At 41.6% G+C, this 20822-nt stretch overlaps 1 protein-coding gene across 1 annotated transcript in view; it reads left to right on the top strand.

The window, feature by feature from the left end:
* The window catches only part of LOC311019224 (CUB and sushi domain-containing protein 1-like), a gene marked incomplete at both ends in the record, with an annotated part of 320797 nt that overhangs the window by 167074 nt on the left and 132901 nt on the right, over nt 1-20822 (top strand). Inside the window, 4 exons of the mRNA XM_084018496.1 lie at nt 4701-4895; nt 5609-5816; nt 14363-14475; nt 15401-15478. Coding sequence (XP_083874622.1) covers nt 4701-4895; nt 5609-5816; nt 14363-14475; nt 15401-15478 — 594 coding nt within the window. The remainder of the gene's footprint in view (nt 1-4700; nt 4896-5608; nt 5817-14362; nt 14476-15400; nt 15479-20822) is intronic.

Genomic DNA, 20822 nt, shown 5'->3' with positions numbered 1-20822 from the left:
GCATCAATAACAGATTCAAAGAGCTGTTGCTTTGCTATTTTTAGTGGATGGTTGGCTAATATGCGTCACTGTGTATTCATAGTGTAGGATCGGGCATCGTAGAGGTAGTGCAGAGGAGCTGGCCTCGGAAACTTCCTTTCAGCAGTTGCTGTTTCAGCCCTGACCTTTGATATCTCCCACAGAGAGAAGTTGGAAGAGTTAGTGAGTGTAATTAGTTTGTGTTGTGAGCAACAAGACAATGTCTTGGATCTTCATTCACACATCTGTTTGAGCTCTTTACAAAGGATGACATTGTTATATATGGAGTGTGGAGTTGTGTTTTAAGTCGGGTCCTGCTCTAGCTTGTTGTTGTTGTGTGACATTAATAGTGAGACTAATGGTGGGGGAGGGGGCATATGAAATTAGAGGAGATCAAACAGAAAGTATGATATGATTGTCTATGTACAAGGTTTCTGCAAGACCCTGATAGTAATTAATTCATAATTTAACAAAAGCCTTTATCCTCCACCATCCAACCCTTCCTGTCTCCCTCACTTCCTCGTTGCTTCTGGCTCTCATCTTTTACTGCCGTCATCCTTCATTCTTTCTTTTCCTCTTAACGCAAGTTTTCCTTCCCCTCGTCTTTCTTTCTCTGTCCTCTCTGTCCACTTTGCATTCTTCCCTCGGTCCCTTTGACCCCACACTATGAGTGTTACCATCAGTGCCGCTCAGCCGTGATGTCGTCACCTTCCTGCCGTTCCCTCCCTTCTGTACCACTATTAAAATGCTGCCCCGGCCGAGAGTTACCATAGCAACACACTGACCCTAAGGCTGTGAAGGCCCGGACAACCGCAACAGAGGGGCATCATCAGTCACTCGCAGTAGACACAACAACACGCTCTCTCTCTCACACACACACACACACACACACACACACACACACACACACACACACACACACACACACACACACGTAGAAAGTTACTCAGTTGATGGTGGGTGGTGCAAGTGGAAAAAGAAGGATCAGCTGTCGTGACCACACTTCCAAACGCCCAACCTTTAAGTGTACGGAACATTCATGCACACACACACACACACACACACACACACACACACACACACACACACACACACACACACACACACACACACACACGTATGCGCTTATGACGCCACATAGGACTACTATTGTTTATTACTATCTGGACATCTTAATATGATCTTTTATGTTGGCATTTCCACTGTGAGCGTCTGGAAATGGACTCCTGCCGTGTGGGCAGAACACATTTTATTGCCAGGTGTTTTACGAAGGAGCTCTTTTAAAAAAGTCCGACGTTGTCTTCGACATGATAGCTAAGCAAGCTTTGACGATTGACACACGCTGACAAGTCAATGTTGAATTCAGACGCGTACATGTTCATGTTTTGTATTGGGTAAGGTGTAACAACCCTGAAAACAAGCATGAAAACTGGAACATTTAAGTGGTTTACAGATAGCTCCCGGGCCTGGTACGTGGTTCAAATACGTGGAAATCTACAGTCACCGTGACAACAGTGGAACGTAAAGAAGGGGAAATGGGAATCCCAAAATGAGCTAAAAGGAAACATATCAGTAAGTTATATTTTAGTAATGTAGAAACACAATTGCAAATTAACTTGCCAGATTAATACCTGTTTTGAGCACCGCCCCAGCAGCAACCTCTTTTTGATTCCAGTAGACGCTGTTTGGTCTCTTTGTATCCATGATAACATACAATTTCAGTGATATGAAAATTATGTGTTATACTTCTTTCTTTAGAACATGTAATTCCTACAAAATCAGCTGTAATGAGATAACGAGGGCTGCATTCTCCTCAGTGCTTTTAATGAGCAAACAGCAGTTCGTTGGACACATCCCACCATGTTTTGTATTCTGATTGGTCCAGAATTATACGGCATGGTTTTTGGTGAAATAACCCCAAATGACCTTAACTAGGGAATTGTTATGAAGAGAACGAGAAACAAAGGAGTCATCCAATATTAAGTAATCAACGTGAGTTTGCTACTGAATACAATTGCAAGCGACTAATTTGAACTTTCCCTGACAGGAGGTTACAGATAAACACGGTTGTATAGTGCTGATTAAAACAAGGCAGACAAAGGCAAGGCACTGTGCACACATGCAGTATTACTCTCTATCTACCTTGTAAATCAGTCGCCATAATCCCAGATAATACTGATTATTGATGGCAACATAAAACAAGCAATCTATCATTAGTAATCTGAATCGTAGTGAAAATAACTCACCATCTCATGAACTTTGCTCCAAACATTAGACGAGCGGCCAGCAATGAGGTTAGATTGAGACAGAGACTAATTTAACTTTTAATATTGTTTTTTTAATGTCTTTTTTGATTTATTGAGGCTGGTGTTTAAAAAATGTTTCGCGTGAGTACAGGCTTCATATTAACCACAGACCAACAGTATAGCCCCTAAACTACACCAAGAGGAATGTGACAGTATCTGTCTAATCAACCTGCCATTACTCTCAGTAACTGCATAGCATAGACCTTTTATTACCTTTATTTGCTCTTCTTTGCATTCAATCTGGTGCTGTTAGAATATATCTCACCATCTGTTTTTGTAAGACGCTCATTTATTTCTAGTTTAATAAAACCAGTTAATTACATTTCCACTTGAATTAAAAAGATTGTGAAAGTATTGTTCGATTAAACTAAATCATTTTTTCCTCATTTGTTATTCGTTTGGTAACTTTAACAGGCATCGTATCCGAACCAGTCCGTATTAACAGCCCGATGCATGGTGCAGAATGAGTCACTGCCTCTGCCTTCCCCGTTGGGTGTTGGTATTGGTAATGTGTGTAATTCTCAAGTGAATTTACTGGTTATAGCAACAGTAGATTTCTGAAACATGCCTAAAAATGGATGAATCTCAAAAAGGGGAAAACATATGCAGGTCTCGAGGCCTATCAAATCCTGTAGTAAAGCCATTGACAGCAGTGTATATATTATGTATATGAATATGAAATCCCTGCAGTTTTGTATCTGGCATCAGAAGAATCCGTTGAGATTGTGAAAGTCTAATCCGCGTACATGTAGCTGTTGTGAGTATGAACTGATCTGGATGCTGACGATCCTCGTGAACAAGTTATCCTTCAAAGATGCACCGTGATGGTTTCAGACATCAGTCCAAACGAGGGAATATCTTTGTGTATCAAGCTGGCTTCCTGGCAGATCCAGGACTGTACGCTCACGTAAGTGTGACTAACGACTTGGCTCAGACTGCCACGACTTCTTTCATTCCCTTCTCTCTCCTCTGCATCGCTCCTTCCTTCTGCCCTCCTTCACTCTGTGCCTCAGTCCGGGCTTTGAATCTGGTTGAGCGTCTCACCTTGTTAAAAAGCGGGCGGCGTGTTTGCACAGAGGACGGCACGGTCAGCTGGCTGTGAGTAACTTCCTCTGATGCATGACTACATACAATCCAAATAATGAGTCAATTAGTGTAAATTATACATGTTTAGGGCCCACTGCAGTTAGTTCACCTTCCTGTTAACTGTCTGACTCTCCGTCTTTACCCTTTCCTGTCTCCTCCTCCCTCCCTCCCCCTCTTCCATCTCCTCTCTCCTGTCCGTCTCTTCCTTTTCCTTTCTGTTTTTCTCCACTTCCTCTCCCTCCTTTGTCTCCCCTCGCCCAGCAGCCCTCCCTCGTTCTGTCTGTCCTAGTTCTCAGGGTCTCCCGGTGAAGCTTTGTCTAATTACCATGCTTGGCTTTAATTGGAACAGTATCCACAAACACACAGATTGACTGACTCAATGCTGCTTACATGTGGACACACGAGCACTGTGCATGCACACACACACACTTACACACACACACAATTTGCCATTTGAATACACACAGTAAACACACCCTGCAAGTTAACATGCTCCAGTTATACAAATACACACACCACACAGGGTACACTGGGTCAGATGCTGTGGAGTCCGTCCAGGTTGTACTACAGCCACGGTGCCGATGCCCCTTCTGTGGAGCCACGGCGTGTTGGCTCCAGCCGTACACTGATGTTGGCCCAGTTATACCACGAGGTGCCTGTAGCTGCTTCCACTGCAGATTTGTGTCGTCTAAGAGCTGGCAACAACAGATGCATACTGGAGGAACAAATGTTGGCCAGACATCCTAGTACCACACAGTCGCTCGCTTGATTCGGAGTTTTTGAGAATTGAGTCCCATTCAAATGGACCTCAGTGTTGATAGTTTCACAAACATTTGACACATTTTGTTGTGTGAGTCATCACGTTAAAGACCAGAACCTCCGAGACTCGTCCTGGAGGTCAGGACCCCCAACAGGTCTCCAGATAAATCTGAGGGGGGTGTTGTATCTAGCATTAAAAATACTCTGATGATTCAGTGAAACTGAAGGTAGATTTGATTGAACATAGCTGGTATGCAACCAGCGATGCTGGTCTTGTTTTTAGGGGTCACAAGCCAAAGTATGGGGGATCACTCTCCTGCTTTATTTATTGTTGCAAAAACAGCCATTATTATAAATGTGATAAGATTTCTGTTTTTGAATCGTTAATTGCTGCTCGGTTCTTCTTTGTTCAGTTCATTAATTCAGCCTTTTCATTTTGTTTTTTGTAGCGGTCAAATGGTTATTTTCCGAGCGCTGATATGATATAATAAAAACATATTTATTTTCTCTGTTTTCATCTTTGTGTTGCAGTCCTGCCCAGCCACACATGCGGCACCCCCGGCCTCATCCCGAATGGAGTCATCCATGGCTCGCGGTACAGCATGGGGGACAAGATCCGCTACAGCTGTGAGTCAGGCTTCGTCCTGGAAGGACACAGTATCCTCACGTGCATCGTTTCACCTGGCAGCGGAGCACAGTGGGACTTCCCGTCACCATTTTGTAGAGGTAAGGTGTTTTCTCTTTCCTTCCTTCTTTCTTTATGTATCAACTCCACTAATGAAAGCAAGAAAAAAGAATAATCGTTGGGGTCATGAGAATTGAAGGACCTTAACACGAGGTCACAGGGGCCAAATGAGCCGAGAGGATGAAGAGACGCTCTGGTGTATTGATTACTTCTGAAGCAAAATGATCTAACAAGCCGTTGTATGAATCAGATGGAGCACAACATCCTCAAACTAAGCCCTTCAAATGGTTCTTTAGTCTCCGGACTAGAACATATCGGTCCAGGTTTCCACCTTCAGGGCCGGTGGATGGTTGATGCTCAGCTATTCACTATCTTGTGATAAATCTCTGTTAAACCCACTTTTTGTATTGGACTTTCTGCTTTCTTGAGTAACTGAAGCAAACGTTTATTAAAAGTGTGGTTATCAATGTATGAAAACTTAGTTTGAATATCACCTTTCATACAGAATAGTGCAGTTGAAAGTGTTTTACAAATGGCTGATAATAAGTGCAAAAGAAACAGTAAATCAATGTTAAACATAGGGACACAAGAAATGAAATTATGAAAGGGAAACAATTAAACTAATAGAACAGATTAAATAAACACCGTTAAAAAGATAAAAGACCGTAAAAGGAAGGAAGCACCAACATCAGCTCATGATGAATGAAAAGTAAACCCTGTTTGTTTGTCCTGCTACGTCTCGGTGTGTTTCTAGCCGAGGGGGCGTGCGGCGGTACGTTGCGAGGCACGGCGGGCTCGATCACCAGCCCCGGATACCCCGCCGAGTACGACAACAACCTGGACTGCACATGGTCCATCCTCTCTGAGCCCGGGGACACGATAGCACTCGTCTTCAACGACTTCTTATTGGAGGACAAGTATGACTTCCTGGAAATCAGCGGGACAGACGCACCGAGCATATGGTGAGCTATATTTCATATTTCATACGCACAATATTGTTGGGGAGATAAATAGCCGTGTTGGAGGGCAGGAGTTAACACGCCATGAGTTGGACCATCATGAAACAGACCCACACACTCACCACTGGCAGTTTAGAGGTGAAACACACAAACACACACACACACACACACCGTAGTCCCGTTCTATGACTCCCATGGGGACACAGGATTCCACTCTCCAAAAATGAGTAGCCTGGAGCGTATTTTCTTCTGTTAGCTGAGGTGTTCACATGGAGCTGTTGTCTTCACTGTGATTTGCTCTAACGAGGCCTCATGGTGACGTTCAGGAGGAGGGATACAACTAATGATTGATGAGCAGCACAGGAGTCCAGTTGATTCCTCCTGTTCTATTCTAATCCCACAGGGAAGGTCATACATTGTTGCTTTCACACCCATTTTCTTTGGTCATGTTTGAAAATCGGCATTATTTAGAGCCAGAACACACTATATTGTGTATTTAGAGCGTTGGTTTGTTTGTGTGTAAGTATCACGCATCACCATTGACAGTTCCAGGTGTGGAGGCAGCCTACTGGTTAGGCATGCAGCTGCTCGGGGAATCCAGAGCCTCCTTCAGTAATAACAAAGTAATAACAACTTGGATTCCTGTGAGCCAAGGCTGTTCACAAAGTAATAGACTCCTGGGTTTCAGTGTGTCGTATATTGGACACATTATTTTCTCTTTAACTGAAAATAAGTTATTGTTTCCATACCAATTATATCAAAGTACCAATCTAGTTGCTGCAATTTGCAATTATTTAATTATTTTTTTCTAAATTGGAAAATCTTTTGTGTAGCCATTTGATGAAAACAAGACAGTATCCCAAAGGATCTGCAATGCGGCACAAGGGGACATGGCATTCTCAAGTTCAATCTTTATCTTTCTTAATCTCCGCTCACTGCTAAATATGATCTCTAACATGCATTCTCCCAGAAGTTGCCATGTCTTGCAGACATTGTTCACGTTCTCCAGTCTCCAACTGATCTCCGACATCGTCTTCCATGTGTAGAAATGGCTCCTGATTGTGTCTCAACTTGAACAGAATGGTGGACAGATAAACAGGGAGAGTGAAGGAGGCAGAGAGGATCGTCGAGCTGGAAACAAAAGGAATGGAGAATAATTGCATGTTGGGTCTGTCACCAGCAGGGCAGGACGCATCAACATCGTCCTCATGATGCCGTGCGTGTCAGTGTCAGGTCTGAAGTGGTCCTCTGACTGGGGGAGCTGTTGTTCACACACAGTCAGAAACACATCGCTTCTATCTGACAGTGTTGCATTCAAGGACCACTGTCAACCCTCTGCATTGCAGAGGGAAGACAGCACACCCAACATTTTATCACATGCAGCAACCGAAGCCTTTTATTCTGGTTTCATCTGTTAAATGTGCACAAAGAAATTCACTTCTTCTAATTAGATTTATGGATGGAAATAATACGTAAACTGACACTAGGTTTACAGACAAAGTCAACTAGTACTCAGCAATTACTGGTGTAAAAAATAGTTTAAAAGATAGACAAACATGCCTTTAATGAAGGTTCACTGGAGCCAGGCCTAAAACAATACAATTCTATTCATATATTATATATATTATATAAAATAAACCTGAATGGACTTCTGTGGTACAATCCTAAATAGTTTCCCCAGATGTGGGATTAACAGATGATTGACACGTCAACTGAGGCATGTGGGCAGGTCATTGAGAACGTGACTGACACCTGACAGGACCACTGTGATGGCTTCTTCCTGTTTACTGTGAGCGATTTCTGATTGGCTGTCCCAAAAGCAATTTCCTGTTTTATGTTCCTGTCTGCTAGCTGGCGGTTTGAATGTCAGCTTGACACACACACACACACACACACACACACACACACACACACACACACACACACACACACACACACACACACACACACACACACACAGACAGACATATAAGTAATTGTGCTTGCTGATTTGACTCGTTTACCAACAGGACATAGTAAGGATTGAATCATTATTGTATACATATACATAATTCCTTGTATCCGCCTCTTGGACCACTAAACTATCATGACATATCTTTGAGTGTCATTTGAAAGAGTATGTCCTGGATACGTTTTCCAGCTTTAATTCATCAGCGAGGCTCTGATGCAATGAAAGCTGCCTTCTGGGTGAGGTCAGACTGGCAACGAGTGCAGCTACTGGCTAATGTGAACTTTATTTCACCCAGCTTGTTTGTGAAATATAAAGCAGACGGCACAGGAGATGGGGTGGAGATAAAGGCAGGCAACTGGGATACAAAAAAGCAGGGGTCAGGGAGACAGAGGACCTCAAGGCATTTGTATTGCTGGTGCCTACTGTAGTCCAATGGCTTTATGACACCGTATGCTTATCGTATGCATTTCTTTATATTCCTCTATTTTGCAAGTGAAATGTCCACAGGTCACAGAGCTGCTTCTGTATGCAGTCCGGGACGTCATCATCCCCCTCTCAGTGCATATATTTGCAAATGTTTTCCATGAATCAATACGATGTTCCTGATCCTTCAGGGAAACATGTAATCTGACCAGTAAACTGAAATCAGAAAGCTGGTAATCCAAGGTAAAACCGCCTGTTCCTCCGAGCAACAGCAAGTGTTGTGTGGAGTAGACAATTCAGATAGTTCTTTCCTATTTCATATATGATATACAGAGAAATATTTCCACTGCTTATACCGAATCCTCAATACATATGTATTTATGTGCAAATCGTGGTGAACTGAATATGAAACACATTACAGCTTATCCTGAATGTAGGATTTATACAGAATATACATGTCGGCTGTTATCTGCTATGTTATTAGCTGGTTTATTCAAATCTGGAAATGTTTTTTTTCTGATTGCTTACGTCACACAAGCATATATATATATATATATATATATATATATATATATATATATACATTAATGTTTACAACATGTCTTTCCTGCTTTTCAAACCCTTTTCTTCTTTCTCCAACCTAACCTCTACCCTTCCATCCCCTTTTCCATTCATTTCCTTTTCATCTGCACTCACATCACTCCCTCTGGCTATCTCTTCTTCTTTTTCTCTCTCTTTCTTCTGCCTTTCTGTCATTCTTTCCTCTTTCATCTCAGTCTTTCACAACAGAAGACCAACCGATTTGCTTAAAGGCCAACAGTGTTCGTCCTGTCATTTTTTTTCAACTGAATGAATTCTTACGCTGCTAAAGGCCATTATATCCAAGGCACGACCAACAATAATTAATCATATTTTGTTCCTCCCTGCTAACTACATTATTCACATTGATTTCAACCCGGTTGCTGGTAATGAAAACTCAAGTATTTGATGTAATGTATCATCACCGTGATAGTTAAGGATTTTTAATAAGCAGAGGTTTGTTGTACTGATTTAAAGAGACTGAATGTTCCTATTAAATTAATCCAATCCTATCTTTTCCAGCCTTCTAACTAAATTAAAGACCCAAATTGCCAATTATTTCTTATATAGTGACATGGTCACTCACTACACACAGTGTGATCAACGGACTGGCCTCAAGACTCCTTCCTTAATCCATGACACCTGCAAGACGGCATGTGTCTGTTCAGGTGTGACCTCTATGACCTCTTTCATTTGGTCATCGAGGCAGTCATCCAGTGCGTCACACATTCTCTCGGTTTCCTGGTGGTGAACATCGGAATGCAGATGTTATCGTTTCAAAAAACCTGACATGGCACTTTCAACAAAAGCAAAACCTTGTAATAGGAACAAACAAAATAACTGCTTGTTATACAGACTGCAAGCCAGTAAGTAAACATGCAATTTCCTGCATGGGTTATATCAAGGTGAAACTGTAAGCATTTTCCATCCATTTGCACTGCATTTTATTCTCCTCCCTCAGCTCCTTCTATTACCTCTGACTCACCCCTCTCTCTCGCTCTCTCTCTCGCCCTCTCTCCCTCTCTCTCTCCTCGACCCCCCCCCCCCCACACACACACAGAGTTTCATTTTTAATTAATTTGTTAGCTGCAATACAAGGAGTTGTAGCAAAGTAATTTCCATCCAGTCATCCATTTTCTATTTGCTTATCCAGGTCATTTAACCAGGGCAACAAAAAAAGAGCAGCCGAGGACGTAATGACCTTCTTCTGAGGCATCTAGTCAAGGTCAGGTGAGGGATGTAGCCCATCTTGGCGCTCCCTCAGTGTAGGCTAGCGAGGCATCCTTACCATTTACCAGAAGTGTCTTCTTTCACTCAACACCAAGGTCCTGCTGTTTACCACCACACTTCATTCTGTGAGACCAGCCATCCCCATCTCACTTGATGGTAACTAAGATCCCATGTGTGTCTACTAATCATCACTGAAGGTCTGATGAAGCCAGAAGGACAATATCATCTGCAAACAGCAGAAATACCAACTCCATGTCATTGCTGACATCTCCCAGTGTTAATGCAGACAGAAGAAGGCACATTCTTATCACTGCCTCACTCCAACCAATCACCTTACACCTCACGCTGCCACAGCAATACCCATAGAATTATCTGGGTAACATAATAATTAGACTTTTTCAAAAAAACCCAAACACATGTAGACAATATTCGCAAATGATCCTCACTGCTGGAATAACTTGAAGTGGGGAACACGCTGATCCAATTTTCCACGACTCAATTGCACGGCTCATAACTGTGAGGTTTAACAATCAGCCGGGATTTATTTTCTAGCACCCTGACCTTCGTAGGCTTTACCTGGAAGGTTTCACTGCGTAATTCCCTGATCATTTCAACACACCCTCTGGCCACTTATTGAAATTTGGGAATTGCCTTGCCTGCCGATTCAAAGGGCACCACAACAGCCCTGCAGCATATGTCCATGAACCTCATCCATCCTCAGTGCCTGGTGCCTCTGTCTTCCCTCTGTTGCCTCTCACTTCACTCCTCCCTTTAAGTGCCTTTTTTTCTGAGCAGTTTGTGTTTTTCTGCTCCCATTTTTGTAACCACTAGACCTCTCTTAGTCTCTTGAAACACCGCTCTTGTCTCGCTATTACATTTACATTTTAAATTATGTTTACTGGCTCTGGTATTGTGTGTGTGTGTGTGCGTGGGTGTGTTATGAGATTAAAAGTACCAGTGTACCAGGGTTTTGCACTCAGCTCTTGAAATAAACAGCTATCTGTTGTGGAAAATGTACTTTCCAACTTTCCTGACTTGTATTCGATCGTGTATTTATTCCCGTACCTGTCTGTCATTTTCCAGGTGCTCACTTTCACAGGGATTTGTGCAACAGTGGAATACACTTTAAATAATGCATCGCCAGCAATGCAAGCAGCCAATAAGGAGGAGCATGGCCAAAAACAACAGTGCCCAGATAGTAGAATGTTATAGTTATGCCTTTGTGATGCTCATGTTTCACTAAAAAAAGGCTTGTGGTCTAATAATAGAAATACATCCCCATGCTCTCGGTTTCTTTGTCCCGCTCACGGTTTTGTGTCTTGGCCTCTCCTATTGTCTACTCCTCTCAGGTCTGTCAAACCTCTCCACTCATATCTCATTACCTTCCTCTTTCTTTCATCCTCATATGAGTTCTTTCTTCATGTGAAACTTTCACTTCTCTTTCTTCTCTTCCGTTCTCCATCCTCTCCTTTCTAGCTTCCCTTTCTCATCCATCTCCATCCTCTCAACCTGGTATGTGTAATGTCTAACCTCATTTTGACTTTCCTCAGCGTGTCCCCTTCCTTAAACTGTGACCTCTCCTCTCGGCTTGTGTGACCTCTCTCCTGTTCATTTAAGTGGATTTCCTTCTCTCACCCTGTTCTTCATCCATCAGCCCCTATTTTCCTGTGTTTTTGCTCCATCCTTTCTTTTCTGCTTTCTTTCACCTTGTAAAGTCTCACTTGTGCTTGTCGTTCTCTAACCTGCTTAGTAGGATACTGTCCAACCTGTCTCAGCCATCTCTTTCCCCTCATGTGTATTTTACTCACCTGTCGTCTTTCAAATGTTTCATATTTTCTTCTAATTTGGTCCTTCTTCCCTTTCATTTCGGCCTCATGTGTCATCCTGCTCTACTCCTCCTCCTCCTCTGACCTCTTGTCTCCCCCTCCTTCCGATGTCAGACAGCTGGCCGGTCCCCATGAATAATTGAAGAGATGAAGCATATCTGTAATTTTTCTATGTTACTCTATTGAGATGTTCCTATCTTTTAAACACAGAATGCTTTTGTTAAACGTGTATGTCGAACCTACACTCATGCCCTAACACTATTTGAAGGCGGGCTGTTTTTCAGTGAGCTCTCAGTACATTTGTTAAAGCTGTGGTAATTGATTTATTACCAGTAGAGAGCAGAAAGGAGACCCTAAATCACCAAAACGTGCAAAGACACACACACATGAATGAAGGTACAGAGGCCAAACAAGAACTAATCTCCAGAAGCCCTGTGCATGCAGACTTCCTCTGGGAACAACTGACTCTCTTAACCTTTTTGAAGTGCAGAAAGGTTTGAAGACAGATGAAGATCGCTAATGTCTGGCCACATGCTGAATGGAGAATAGCAACAAGTCTTTTAGCACTCCCTATCCCATGATTGGGCAGATTTAAATCCTCAAACCCTTTCAGACAATCACTTTAACCAAAAAAAGGAACTAGTCTGCCATAACATATGGAATTGTGTTCAAAGGCAGAAGGAGCTCCAAAACAAACTGCACAAGAAATGCCTCATGTCAATGTGAGTCCGATGTTTTTCAATCACACCCAGTCATATCACTAGACCGGTGGTGCTCATCTAACAAGCATTGAACTTGAACTGTTCTTTCATTGCCTTTAACTTATTTGTTAAAAAAACAACTTTGATTCCAATTTAGCCCGACCTCAGGCAAAACGGCAAAGTCTAAGATTCAGTTGTTGTATAAGAGGAAGCTGCTCCATCATATGGATCTTATTTGTTGTCAAAGAACATTTTCAGTAGAGTCTGAGATAAAGACAAACGTAACCAGTGTAAAGGTCCACTGAAACCTGGAAAAACAAAATCTTACTGAACTGAAAAGTACGATAATATGAAGCTTTAACAAATTCCCTTAATATTTCACATGTCATTCATATGTCATTATGCAACACTGCATGCATGCTGTTTGAGCACATTAACTAAAAGAAATACTAAACAGTTAAATTTCCCTCAGGCTTTTGTTTCATTTGACATTCCTAATTTTTCTTCATATTTTCTTTAGCTTTCAGTCTTTTCTTTTTTGCTAACCTTCCCAACTGTATTCACAGACGTAGACTTTCTGTCTCCAGCAATAAGCGCTCAGTGAAGTCCTCTAACAAGCACTCTTAATATTTTCTTTTACCACTTCTCATATTGTGTTTCTGCCCTTTTCCTTATCTGCGTCTCTTCCTTCCTCCCTCGCTCTCAGCCTCTCCTCACGATACCTGCAGCATTATTAAAGGCCAGTTACAGTGGCTTGTTGCTCTGGGGAGGATAGTAGAACATTGGCTTCCAGGCAGTGTCTTACATCATTTCCTTTTTTGTCTCAGTGCACCATTTTCCCCACATTTTCAAATTGTTCTTTACCACCGCCTCGGTTGCCGTTGGTAACAAATGTGAGCGCAGCTAAAGCTGATGTAAGACTTACGATAGGCAACCGACTCGTCGTCTCAGTGGTGATGATTTAAAAAGTGATTCTTGAATATGTGAACTTTGTCAACTTTCTACTACTTTCCTGTCTCCATTCACCTTTTCTGCTCAACTGTGTCTCTACTCTGCTCTTATATATCAATATAGACGTGTGTTGCTCTCCAGTCAATCAATTAAGTTGTTTCTGTCAAGGAAATATCTGTTGATTATTCGTTCAGGTTGACACACTCGGACGTGGGAGTTATATTGTACCCAGGACAAGCACGGTGCTCAGCTTCTGGTTGGTGATGATCATTATGAGAAGGGATGATCTCACTCATTCAATTCCCTCGTCCACATTCTCCAAACCAGTGGAACAAATTGACTTTCAACCAAAAATCCTCTAAAATGACAGCCAGCCTTTCCACCTCGGAGGACAATGAAAAGTGACATCAAAATCATTCTTTGAACTCTCTGGATCGATTATATATATATATATATATATATATATATATATATAAATATATATATATACGTTCATCTCTGGAAGAGGACGTGACCTCTCTGTCGTGTATTTACCAGCATTGTGGAAATGTATATGTTACATATTACACACAATAAGAAGGTTTTCACTGGCGAGGTTAATAATGTGAATCTGCTTGCGTTTCTCGTTCCCATGTGCGTTGTCTGTCTCGCCCGTATTTCTTTAAATATCATCCAGATAAGGAGCAACAAGTCAGTGCAAGTGAACTCTAATTTGGAAAGTCTGGCCCGTTCCACATACAGTAGTTATAGAATGTGAGAATCAATAGGACTATTTTCTCTTATTGTGTCTCTGCCTACATCCTAAGAGTACTTGTGTTTTTGTGTTTTTTGTGTTTTTTTGTTGTGTGTTCCTTTCTTATGAAGGATTTCTTATCTGTTTGCTTCCAGGCTGACCGGTACAACCCTGCCCTCACCAGTGATATCAAATAAGAACTGGCTTCGGATGCATTTCACCTCAGATAGCAACCATCGAAGAAAAGGATTCAGTGCTCAGTACCAAGGTACGTTACACTCACGGTCTTGTTAGGTGTCTGCCTCCTGTTTATGCACACACACACACACACACACACACACGTTTTTACAACTAATCCACCATTATAAAAACACTAACAAGGTTCAATCATTGGGAATACATGGTAGTTTTCTTGCAGGATGTTTTCTTGGACTGTAATTGAGAGTAAATCAATTATTATGGACAGAAGTCTGAAGCCGCCTGACTGGACTTTCTGGCCCTCGCTGGCATCTAATTGACGGGTTGTGTGTTACCAAATTAGCATATTAAGGTGTGCATTAGTTTTCTTGTGGCGGCTCATATTTAATTGGCTGGTTCAAACACAAAACACGGTCATCCAAGACCTGTATATCATGTTGCCCATCTTACTTCCTGTCTGTCTCCGTCTCCTTTTCTATTCACTTTATGCTGCAGTGCTTTCTTCCCCAGTTGTCGGTCTCTTCCTCTTGCCATTGGTACTACTGTCATTTCCTTTCTGTGTGTCTCTTCTGTGTGTGCTGTTTGTGTGTGTGTGCGTGTGTGTGTGTGTGTGTGTTAAAAAGAGAGAGAGATGAGATGGGCTTTTCATGCCAACTCTGTTTCTCAGTGGAATGGAGTTTGGTTGGAGCACAGACGTGCCTGTTATCCTCTGCAACTTTGGATAAAATAGATGGAATACATTTTAATTCTGCTCCACTGCTTTGCTCCCCCTTTTTCCTCCTCTCTTGTCCCATCTCCTCTATATCTTTTAATGTCTCCTCCTTCCCCCCGTTTTAATTTTCAGTTCCTGTTGGATCTGTTGCAGCGCGGTTATCGGAGTGTGAAGCTGTTTCTGTCGCACACGAGCTGATGTGTGCTGAATGACAAATAACATGAACTGATGAAGTATTATTTCTAACGAGATCAATAACCTTCACCCTCTCTCCATCCTGCAGTGAAGAAAGCCATCGAGCTGAAGTCTAGAGGGGTGAAGATGATGCCCAGTAAGGACTCCAGCCACAAAAATGCTGTCTGTAAGTAAACGGCTGTTTTTTTTTAACCAAAGCTGAAACACATTTGCATACACACACACACACACACACACACACACACACACACACACACACACACACACACATAAACACATGCACACGCCCACACACTATGGACACAAGGACACACAGCATGCATCCATCTTTGATGTGGCAAGAGCAGTGATTTCATCTATTTTTCATTGGGATTGCCCTTCCAGGGGACAAGATTTAGTATCTCCCATTTTCTGCTTTATTCTGGCTTTTTAGTCTTTTCTTCAGGGTCAGAGGTCGATATGAAACCACTTCTACAAATAGATGTCACGTGTTTACAGAAGCAACATTTATTTACAGGAGCAAATATATGTCCAAACCATGTATTTGTCAGGAGATAACAAGCAGCATGACAAGCTAAAAGAGCGACCTGATCCAGAATGTATATCTGATAAACTTACTCCGCTGTCAGTCCCGTCTACAACCATCATGTTTGAAGTTTTTGTTCCGATGGTTTGGAGAACTTTCCACGCCTTCCTTTATCACACACAGCGACTCCCCTGTTCTGTTGTCGGGAGGACAATCTGCTACTGTCCATAATAGACTCAATGCAGCGTAATGACTCACTCTGCTGGCTGTGGCTATTGCTTCCCAGTGGATAAGTCATTGTATTATCCTTTTCAGATTTTTATTATATTCTTACTTTCAGAATTTCAAGTGGTGTCTGGAGTTTTTGTGTTGGGATTGTTCATGGCCAAACGTGGAAATGGGCCTGCTGTATCGTATTTGTTCCCTCTGGAGGTGCAGCCAAGAATCCTGAAATACACATTACAGCCGAATCAGATCCAGTCTTTAATCGGTGCATGTTGACAGCCCACTTTGAGACACGTTGAAAGCAGGCAAAGAAACAGTGTTTACTGCAGAATTAGAGTAGTTATTGTTGGTGAAAGTTGACGTGCGGATGGATGAATTTATTATTTATTATTTTAAGAGTCCTAGAAGCGAATGACTTACTTCAAAGAGCACCTTCCCGAAAAGCAACAGGTCACAGCAGGTTGTAAAACTGAAATATATAATATGATATATGAAGTGTCTGGGTGGAATTTGCTCTTGTAAACTCATTATACTTTGTGCATCAGGCTACATACTGTATGTAACAACAAATGCTGAAATAGGTCAGTAAATCCACTTTGGAGGCCGCTGGTGGACGGACATTAATAGTGGAAATTAATAGTATTTGAACTTGCATAACGTGAAAATATATTCCCATTTTTGTTGGTACAGTGACAATACCATTAGACACCCAGCCAATCAACATGAAGTTGACTGAATTCTTTATTTATAAGTTAGGAACATGATTGACATTGTCCCCAGGGCACCTGAGGCAAATAAAGATCAAATGCCCCGTGGGGATTTCATAGCATATCAAACTAATATTTTGAATCAAAGATAATTGTCTGAGGTTTTGTTGTTCATATTCAAAACTGCACAATAAAAACAAAGACAAAAAGAAAGTCAGAGAAGAATCGGCCTCAAGATGATTCACAACTACAAGATTACTTTGTTTTAACGCTGGCAGCTAATGTTCACAGTAGGTGTCAGTTTGGGTGGTTTATTTTGAAATTCAGGCCATTAAAAGAAACCTCGAGCGGCTTTGTTTGAGCATTTAAGTCTTTACTCATATTCAACTTTCTTTTATCTTCCCACCTGATGATCTATCTTCACTAGCTACTGTTTGAACAGGGAATCAAATTCATCAGTGTTTATTTAATAAGTCAAATTTCACCTCAGTTGCAGCAAATGGGAATCCAAATAATAAACACGGTTTGGACCACAAGGCAGTAGAACAAAGAATTTAACCATAAATGTGATGAATATTTCTACGAATGGCAGAGATGTTTCTCAGCAGCTTGGAGACGCCTCTGAAGCGTGTTCACGAGGCTTTTAATTGTCACGGCGAGCTCAGACCTCATTTATTCCTCTGGGTGGAGCGTCATAGCAAACCCCTCATCAATAATTCTGCTGATCTACATGCCATACGCATGCTGGGGCCATCAACATAAGTATGTTTTTATGTGTATGAGGAGGAGACATCTTGAGTGTGTCTTCATGTGTCGCAGCAATTAAGATTCAAACTGGTGTTCTCCATGTATTTAAGTGCTTATATGTGAGAATCTTTCGTAGCAAATCGATTTTATATATATATATATATATATATATATATATTAGGGGTGTGAATCGTTGGCTTCACAGCGATTCGATTAACGATACAGTAGTTGGCGACTCGATTCAAGGGCGATTATTTTTTTTTTTTAATGATTCGATTCGATTCGATTCTGTAAACCACGATTCGATTCAGTAACTTGTAACCAAAATTCTATATCCATGAAATAAACATGCAATAATGCAAGTGAGACTGTCTGTATTCTTCTGAAAGGTGAAAAAATAACATATTTATTCTATAAAAAAGTAAACCTGCATAATATTTTATGCTGAATACAAAAATGTAATTAAACATTGCTCAGTTATTTTTTAACATTTTCAGTAGACTACATGCTGGCAGGGGAGAGAGTGTCTTAAACGTATTAAAACATTAATCATAAGTAAGAATCACGATTAATACAATTAAATGCATTTATATCGATTATTGGTGAAGCCAAAACGATTCAGTCTATTTATTTATTTTAGCAGATCGATTTAGTAGAATCTATAGGACTGACTATCGATTCATCGATTCATCAATTAATCGAATGAATCGTTACACCTCTAATATATATATATATATATATATATATATATATATGTTTCATTGATGCAGGGTTCAAAAACAAAACATGCAGATGCAGACATAAATTCCTATAAAAAGTTGTTTCCATGTGAGAGAACAGCCTGACGTCAGTTTGCTGAGTCCAAACTCTTGTTTTGGCTTGCTGTGCAGTACCTCTCTCATCACGGGGATCTTTGGAGGTTTTTCTCAGGTGCAAATGTGTTGAAATACATTTTATATCCTTGAAAATGTGATGCATGTTTTCTAAATAAATATTCGTTGGAAAAAGAAACTCTTACTCTTACGTGAGGCTCAGCTGCAGAATAGTCTTGTGACCTGAAGTCTGGATCTCGCTGCACTTTGCCCGGTGCGGATGGGATCGGGATGTTAAGTAAAATCACAGTAATCACCGTCGGATCTGTGCTTAAAGACTCTCTACAGCAGCTTTCCCACTTGTAAAGTTATTGCTGCCCTGCAGAGAGCGAGCGTTCTTCTATGTTATCACAATGCTGAGCCAAAGAATGATGAGAATGGCTATTAACTGTGTAGTCCAGGGCTCCCTTAAGCTTTTGAAGCCCTGGACCTAATTGAGAAATTTAGTTCCTCACCATGGGACCCATGCTCATTAACACAAAGCATTTTTGATCACGGGGACCAAATCTGAGTAAATGTGGGTTTCCACATTGGGTCGAAGGCTCAATGAGGTTAACGCAATCGTACAGTTTGGTTTGGATCATTAAAACCATAAAAAAGTAAAGCCAAGGTCCACTTTTGGTCCCGGACCGGTCTTTGAACAACACTTCTTTACACTGCATGACTCCCAGTGGTAATATTATAGCTGTATGGCAGAGAATTATGCAATATATAATCATTACAAAGAACCAGAGACTGATGATAATGAGTTTTACCTGTCTAGAGAGTGGAGTACTTATGAATCATCATCTAAAAGACTGTCTCTAGCAGCCTCTAGCCCACATTAAAGCACAGTCTAATAGATAGACACGCATGAGAATACGCTTAAATACGTTTGAGGATGGTATGTTTATGAATAATTCTCACACTGACTATTAATTAGAATGTCACAGACAGACAGACAGACAGACATTTGAAGTGCAAACAGAAGAGTGGCAGTTGCCCTCTCAGTGGTAACATTAGCTTCCTGCTGAGGATGTGTCATAATTACAGAGAGGCTGAGAGATTGTGATTTAGGAGTTTCACTCCCGAGACAATGACCTAGAAATGTAATGAATCATCATTGTGAGAGTGTGATTTATAGTTAGTGCTTTTCCCCGGGATTGTCGGGCAAGGTGGTGCCGGGCTGCAGCTCACTCACGTGGAAGCTTGAAACCTTTGTTTTGGGGGAAAGCATGTTGCAGCGATGCAGCCTTGAACCTGTCGGTGTGTGTGTGTGTGTGTGTGTGGGGTGTGTGATGCTGGGAAGACGACTGCAGACTTCAGCGCTTGATTGACCTGTGAGGGAGGGGAGAGAGAGGGCCGAGTGGATAAGAGGCAACAAGATGAGCGGAGGAGAGAGCATATCAACAAGCCGCACTTCACACATTTCTCTCCTCATTCAGTCGACATCTGAAGAGCACCTCAAAGGCTCTCACCTGAAACACATGTCAGCTGATTAAACACACACACACACACACACCAAACACAAACACACACACTCTCCCACGCTCCTTCGCTGCCTCTGTCTCCCTCTCTGCACCTCCTTCGTTGACTCTTTGACCACAGTTTCTTTTCTCGTCTAATGCTTCATACATCGGCTGTTGGAAGAACGCTGGGGAGTCGCAGCTTTGCATTCTTCAAGCAAATGTCTTTTGTCTTCATCAGCCTTTACGTTCTCGAAGCCAGTGGGTTTTTTTTTCTCCAATTCCCCGAGCCAGTGGTTTGTAACTCCTTCTCTTGGGAACATCAACAACAGTTTCATACAACAAAGAAAAACACAACAAGCAGCAGAAACAACAAAAAACTGCCTTATTAACATATTCGATACGGCCTCCTTTAATACGTTAACCCTGTTTTTGACTCTATTAAATCATATTTTATATCATATTTTTGACGCTAATGTAATAAAGTTATTTCAACATCAGGACCATGGAAGTGTCACATCTTTCAAGCATTTGATGTTTGAAAGATGTTTGTGGGAATTTAAGTTTGTAAATTGAAGAGTTGATTGACAGATCAACTGCCAACATGTGTTTTAGTGTAGAAGTATAACGTTGCATGAAAGGCCATAAATGTTAAAACTATATTCCATTACATTCCACTATAACAGCAGCAACACTGTCCTTGTTACCAGGTGGAATACTGTTTGCTCAACGGTCACTGGGCTCTCTGAGCTCCGCCGTGAAACACGCCAGAGGACTGATACTTCTGAAAGTTCCCAGGCCTCACTGCACAGCGCGTGATGGCGGTTTAAACCCGTCTACAGGAGTGGGCGGCCGACGCCACGAGTCTGTTGCAGACATCAGAAATGCAGAACACACATTGCACCACCGAAAAAATTAATCACGTTTTTCAATTCCTAAAAAGTTGACTTTCAGAGATGAAAGGTTTTGCTGAAGACACTTTGATGAT

Source organism: Eutrigla gurnardus (assembly GCF_963514095.1).
Source record: "Eutrigla gurnardus genome assembly, chromosome: 1".
Lineage (NCBI taxonomy): Eukaryota > Metazoa > Chordata > Actinopteri > Perciformes > Triglidae > Eutrigla > Eutrigla gurnardus.
This window is presented reverse-complemented; position numbering and strand designations above follow the sequence as displayed.